Source organism: Gadus chalcogrammus, chromosome 21 (assembly GCF_026213295.1).
Source record: "Gadus chalcogrammus isolate NIFS_2021 chromosome 21, NIFS_Gcha_1.0, whole genome shotgun sequence".
In the NCBI taxonomy this organism is placed as follows: Eukaryota; Metazoa; Chordata; class Actinopteri; order Gadiformes; family Gadidae; genus Gadus; species Gadus chalcogrammus.
In genome coordinates, this window is record NC_079432.1 from 1,544,793 (window position 1) to 1,552,042 (window position 7,250).

Consider the following 7,250-nt stretch of genomic DNA (forward strand, 5'->3'; position numbering starts at 1 on the left):
TATGAGCCGATATGAATTATATATTTATAGGTATGATACAGTTATGTATAATCAAAATCTACCCATCAGTATCAGTTCTAGTCATGTGTTCAAAAGACATTCAAGACAAAAAAGTTTCTGAAACCGTTGAAGATGCTGTTTAAACTCTCAAAAGAACATTTGTGCATAAGAACCATCAGGGGCTGAAGTCACTTTGCTTAGTTAAGTGCTGCTGCTGCTGCTAGCTTTAAGGCTATGATGTCACTTTCAGAGTTCAGGTAATGAAGTCATTTCATGTAGCATAGCACAGCTGCAACTAGTTATAAATTGTTGCAGCTCTGCTGTGTTATAAAGTGACTTTTGGTAGCATAGCATCGCTAGTTTTCAGGTTATAAAGTGACTTTTGGTAGCATAGCATCGCTAGTTTTCATGTTAGTAATTGACTTTGGGTAGCATAGCATCGCTAGTTTTCATGTTATAAAGTGACTTTGGGTAGCATAGCGTTGCTAGTTCTCAGGTTATAAAGTGACTTTGGGTAGCATAGCGTTGCTAGTTCTCAGGTTATAAAGTGACTTTGGGTAGCATTGCATCGCTAGTTTTCATGTTATTAAGTGACTTTGGGTAGCATAGCGTTGCTAGTGTTGATGTTATAAAGTGAGTAGCATAGCATAGCATTTGGGTAGCATAGCGTTGCCAGTTCTCAGGTTATGGATTTGATTGTCAGCAGAGCGCTGGCTGAGATCACGCTAAAGCCTTTCCAGGGCACTTCAGCCCTCGCTGGGCCCCGGAGCTATTCTAGCGAGCTAACACACCAACATGGCATGGGTCATTCTATTCAGGTGCTGCGGTGGAATCGAGGTTAGCTCGCGGTTATGTAACGCGCAGTTCTATTTAACGCACGCTTAGCAACAGCGGTTAAATATGTCTGAGAACATGTCTCTCTGTTCCGATCCGTGACGCGTCCTGTTCCGATGCGTGAACAAGAGTGAGCGGAGGCAATTTTCTCTCTCATAAAATGGTGTTTTTAAACGAAAATAAATCTCGCTCAAATTAATTTCATGCTTGCAAAGTAATTCCTTTTTGTATTTCATGACTTCCCTGCGGTCCTGTGTACAAATTGCAGCAGTGCCAATTTAATATTAATGCAGGGTAAAAAATGGAGTGAATGTCTAATTACTTGTGTATAATTGCTGTAATAAGTATTTTGAATACATTATGGTGAATGTAACATTAAATATTCATTTACAAAACTGGTTACGTAAATGCACAGACACACTCACTCACGCACGCACGCACGCACGCACGCACGCACGCACGCACGCACGCACGCACGCACGCACGCACGCACGCACGCACGCACGCACGCACGCACGCACGCACGCACGCACGCACGCACGCACGCACGCACGCACGCACGCACGCACGCACGCACGCACGCAATCACTCACTCACTCACTCACTCACTCACTCACTCACTCACTCACTCACTCACTCACTCACTCACTCACTCACTCACTCACTCACTCACTCACTCACTCACTCACTCACTCACTCACTCATGCATGCAAGCACACAGGCACGTACGCACGCACGCACGCACGCATATCCAAATCGACTTGTAGTTTAAACAGTGCATTGGTTAGATTGCTAAAACATGCTTAAAGGTAGTTGAGGGGTTTTGAACCGAAAACCGATTAGAGAATCTGAACCTTTATTAAAAAACCTTGAGGAGGAATGTTCCCTGGTATCCTGTATCGACGAAGGGCAGGAACGATCAGCGGTCAGTGCAGGACCCCGCCTAGGACCGGAACCTGCGGCCCCTCCAGGCACCTCCAGGCTGGTGTCCAGTGAAACGACTCCTCTTCAACCGAGTTCCTAATGAGAGCAGAAAGCCGATCCATCTGGAGCGCTGAACTCCAGCTGCTCTCTAAACGCTTTCTGGGACTCGAACCTCTGCTGCTGGAGACTGGCCAGCCACCGCCCTCCTCCTCCACCTCCTCCTCCACCTCCTCCTCCTCCACCTCCTCCTCCTCCTCCTCCACCTCCTCCTCCACCACCTCCTCCTCCTCCTCCACCTCCTCCTCCGGGGGTGTAGGAAGTTTGCAGAGCCCCGTGGCCTTCTGGCCATCTTCACCGGTGATGCCACCTTAACTGGGTTAGCTGGCGTTGGGGGCCCCTTAGTGGGAGAGTCGCTCCCAGGGCCACTCTGTCATCCGGTGAAGGCTTACGGACGCCTGCACCCCCTCCTCCTCCTCCTCCAGACCCTCCAGCTCCTCCTTGCCCCCTCCAGCTTGTCCGTCCTCCTCCTCCTCCTCCTCCTCCTCCTCCTCCTCCTCCTCCTCCTCCTCCTCCTCTCCCTCCTCCTCCTCCTCCTCCTCCTCCTCCTCCCCTCCACCCTGTCCGTCCACCTCCTCCTCCTCCTCCTCCTCCTCCTCCTCCTCCTCCTCCTCTCCCTCCTCCTCCTCCTCCTCCTCCTCCTCCTCCTCTCCCTCCTCCTCCTCCTCTTCCTCCTCCCCTCCAGCCTGTCCGTCCACCTCCTCCTCCTCCGTCCCTGCGACCCGTCCGTCCCCTCCACCAGGGACCTGGTTCTGGGTACGGTCCCCTCCCTTTCCCCCCCCCCCCCCCCCCCCCCGCTCCTGTTGGCCCCACCTTAATCTGTGTCCGGCCGGCGCTCCCATCGCCCGCGGTAACGACCCCCCCCCCCCCCTCTTATCGCTGGGATCTACACGGCGGTCCCGCCGGTGTCACATCGACCCCACCTCGCTCCTACGCTCCGACGCTCCGACGGACAGATGCCCCCCCCCCTGGCAGGGGGGGGGGCATCTGTCCGTCGGAGCGTCGGAGCTGGGGGGTGGGGGGGGGAGGGTCGGGAAGCTCTCACCTGTCACTCCACCAGGGGCAGCACATTAAATATGTATTTATTTAGGGAAATCAGTTCAGCGGGTTTCTGCTCCTCCCTTTTCTCCCGCTGCCTCCCTCCTCCTGACGCCCAGGTGGAGGAGCTGGGACCCCATCCCTCGGTGCCCGGCCGCCCTCGGGCCAAGGGCACCCCCCCCTCCGTCGGTGGAACCGGTCCAGGGCGGTCCTACTGGTGTGTTACTGGTTTGTTGTTCAACATTCCTCTGCCGTCGACCATGGAGACGGTCGGGGTCGTCCGTTACCGGGGTAACCAGTGGACACGCACACGTACGCAGATCTTCACTTCCTGTTTGGTTTTGTGTTTGTGTGGGAGAGGGGGGGGGGGGGCTACGGGTCTGTGCTGTCACATCCCATCACTAACTGGGTTAGAACCACTAACTGGGCTAGATCCACTGGGTAGGAACCAGTGGGTAAAACCATATGGGATGGAAAAGGAAACACACACGCGCACACACACATGCAAAGCACACACACACGCGCACACACAAGCAAACACATATAATCACACACACCCCCCTCTCTCTCTCTCTGCCTCCCTCTCCTCTCAGTCTCTCTCTTTCACACTCACCTCCGGAGAGCCAAAGCAAACACAAGTGACACAAAGCTAGCCAAACACAAACCAATTCTATGAAACAGCATACAAACACACGCGCACACGCACGCACACACACACACACACAATCCCATCCAGATGTCTCCTGCAGGGTGGTCTGCCCGGTTTCATCTGGGAGCCGTCATGTGTCAGAAGGTGTCCTCCGCTCTCCTCCCAGAGGCTGCGTTCCACGGGGCTCCTGTGTTCCACGGGGGCTCCTGTGTTCCACGGGGGCTCCTGTGTTCCACGGGGCTCCTGTGTTCCACGGGGGTTCCTGGGGGCCGAGCGGTTCTCCTGGGGGCCGAGCGGTTCTCCTGCGGGCCGAGCGGTTCTCCTGAGGGCCGAGCGGTTCTGCTGAGGGCCGAGCGGTTCTCCTGAGGGCCGAGCGGTTCTCCTGAGGGCCGAGCGGTTCTCCTGCGGGCCGAGCGGTTCTCCTGCGGGCCGAGCGGTTCTCCTGAGGGCCGAGCTGTTCTCCTGAGGGCCGAGCGGTTCTCCTGCGGGCCGAGCGGTTCTCCTGAGGGCCGAGCGGTTCTGCTGAGGGCCGAGCGGTTCTCCTGAGGGCCGAGCGGTTCTCCTGCGGGCCGAGCGGTTCTCCTGAGGGCCGAGCGGTTCTGCTGAGGGCCGAGCGGTTCTCCTGCGGGCCGAGCGGTTCTCCTGAGGGCCGAGCGGTTCTGCTGAGGGCCGAGCGGTTCTCCTGCGGGCCGAGCGGTTCTCCTGAGGGCCGAGCGGTTCTCCTGAGGGCCGAGCGGTTCTCCTGAGGGCCGAGCGGTTCTCCTGAGGGCCGAGCGGTTCTCCTGAGGGCCGAGCGGTTCTCCTGCGGGCCGAGCGGTTCTCCTGCGGGCCGAGCGGTTCTCCTGAGGGCCGAGCGGTTCTCCTGCGGGCCGAGCGGTTCTCCTGCGGGCCGAGCGGTTCTCCGAGCCCATCTCCTCCCGGTCCGCCGGAGCGGCGGTCCACTCCACGTTTTGCACCCCGCTGGAGGAGCGCTCTGCAGGGGAGGGGTTACCCTCTGAAGCCCCCCGCCGGGCTGGGCGTCCGACGCTGAGCCCCCCCGCTGGGTCAGGACGGGAGCGGGAATATTACTGTCATTCATCTCCCAATGGATGAAGCCCCTGTTATTAATAATTATCAGTTATTATTGAGAGAGGGAGAGGGGGGGAGAGAGAGGGAGAGGGAGGGAGAGAGGGAGAGGGAGAGGGGGGGAGAGAGAGGGAGAGGGAGAGAGAGAGAGAGAGGGAGAGGGGGGGAGAGAGAGGGAGAGGGGGGGAGAGAGAGGGAGAGGGAGAGGGAGAGGGAGAGAGAGAGGGAGAGGGGGGGTGAGGGAGAGAGGGAGAGGGTGAGAGGGAGAGAGGGAGAGGGTGAGAGGGAGAGAGAGAATTAGGGAGGGAGAGAGAGAGGGAAAGAGAAGGACAGGCAGAGGACAGCCATCACAGCGTGTGAACCCAGACACTCAACAGAGGTCTCTGTTTCTGGGCTGCTCTGTTCAGTCAACTTAACTCCTGATTGATTGTCAATTAACTGTTAATCAAACTTCTTGGTGTGTCTTTGTCTGTGTCTGTGTGTGGGTGTATCCATGCTCTGTTCTGACTCATTTAATGTCATGTGTGTGTGTGATTGTGATTGTGTTCATATTAATATGGGGACTACTGTAGGGGGGCGACAGCAGGCAGTCGGCTTGTCGTTTATCCCGCCAACATATATTTCTATCGTCTGCCTTTTGTCATGTTCCTGTGCTCCTGATCGTTTATCTGCTTGCATTTGAAGTAAGCGGAGCTTCACTTTTATATGCAAATATCCAGAAACAATTTTGCACAACAACAAAAGGATTCCACCTTTTGAGATGGAGCTGTTCTGAGAGCCAGATAAATAATTTAATTTTCTTCATCCAGGCAGCGTTTGATTTCAGAACCCTGGAGGGAGAAGCACCAACACCTCCTCCTCCACCATCAGCAACACCTCCTCCACCACCACCTCCTCCAACACCAACACCTCCTCCAACACCTCATCCAACACCTCCAGACCACCAGCACCAACACCTCCATCACCACCACCACCATCAGCCAGCGGCCCAACGGTCCAGGAGCTGCAAGCGACTGGTCAGGTATTTACTTGAAGGACCTTGCTCCCAGACTCTGTGGAGCAATTCCCATCGCAGGAACCGCTGAAGAGAAACTCTGTGAGTCGGAGACCTCTGAGTCAGTTCGAGCTAAAGAACGACATTTGAAAGACCTGAAGAAAACAAACAGGCCGTCGACTTTCCCGCCGACAGAGATCGCTCATCAATCAGTGACCGTGACACACGCGCTCTGTGGTGAAGCGGTGGTCCTAGCCTCATACGTCTCCCCCCCACACACACACACACACACGTGACGTGCGTCGCGGCGACTCCCGTACGTTGGAAAGCCTTTGTCATGCCTCCAGAATGGAAAACAAATTGTGTCGATTTGCCATCGGGGAGCCCGAGAGGAGCGGGGAGGGAGAACAATAGCTCGTCCTTACCTGAGCTGCGTGGCCGGGTGGGACGGCGCTGGCATATTGCCTCATGAAAGTGTAATGTAATTCTCAACGGCTTTGCACTCCATTCCAGCAAATCAAAACACACTGACTCTAAACAAATTGAGGCCGATTTATTGCCTCTGGCTGCTGATTAAGTGCATAAGGAGAGAATATCATCTGAAGATAGACAGAACTGAGGACAGAGCTCGGCGGGTGTCTGCGGTCTCCGCTGTTTCATTTTGAAATGTTCCACTCCTAAACTCGTGGTTATTAGGGAGATCAGATCACGTTATGGTGATGCTCAGAGCATAACAAGTAGACAACATGGCGTTGTCTGCTTGGTTAGGCCTGCATACGCTCAGGCGTACACACACGTACGGCACTTAGACAGAGGTTGAAAGGTCACAGGCAAACTAGCCACCGATTCCAGTCTCTCTCCGGAGACACTTTGGTTGAACAAGGAGGAGGGGCCCTAACAGCTCGGGCCAATCGGCTGGCGCCTCACCTGTGATTGGATGGAGTGGCCTTGACAAGAGTTGAGGGGCGGAGGGGAAGCTAGATGGACCAATCACAGGCTGTGGGCATGAAGCTAGGGAGCTAGACCGGTAGAAGCAGCTGATTGTTCCAGACTACGGACGAGGTCAGCAGACAGAAGTCTCTCTTTAGGACGCGGACTGACAGCAAGAAGACATCCTACAGGTACAGCAGACTAATGAACCACAGAGAGACGCAGAAACACACACACACACACACACAGAAACACACACACACATACATACATACACATAGTATACACATATACACATTTACACACACATACACTCATAAACACACACACCAACAGGTACAGCAGACTGATGAACCGAAGTGACACGGCGCATGTAGCGGAGGGGTTCTGTGGTCTGTCACTGCAGTACGCCATCTTCTCCAGCTCCTGCCCATCCCTGACCCTCCACCTCAGCCATCTCAGCCATCTCGCGCCGTGAAATCCAACCGACACATGACTAAACGAGTTCACCCCCCCCCCGCCATCCACCGTCCCTCCTTTAGTGAGTCTCCTACACTGACAGAGAACGTCATTCACGCTTTGAAATCCATCCGGCTGCATTCATGTAATCAGAGGAGTCTTCTTCATCGGCCAGCACTAGCACAACGCCTCCAGTTAGCAGTAAATGCTGGGTCTTTGAGCAAGGCACCACGGAGAAGCATGCACACACACAGACACAGACTAGTGCTTGTGGACGAAGTGATGCAAATGAGTGCTGGA

At 55.1% G+C, this 7,250-nt stretch overlaps 1 protein-coding gene across 1 annotated transcript; it reads right to left on the minus strand.

The window, feature by feature from the left end:
* Positions 1-3,639: 3,639 nt before the first annotated feature.
* On the minus strand, positions 3,640-6,957 carry LOC130374858 (basic salivary proline-rich protein 2-like). The gene is made up of 2 exons (XM_056581835.1): positions 6,933-6,957; positions 3,640-4,541 (listed from the first exon to the last, which is right to left on the minus strand). Exons 1-2 carry the CDS (start codon positions 6,955-6,957, stop codon positions 3,640-3,642), a joined length of 927 nt encoding a protein of 308 aa, XP_056437810.1.
* Between the last annotated feature and the right edge of the window lie 293 nt (positions 6,958-7,250).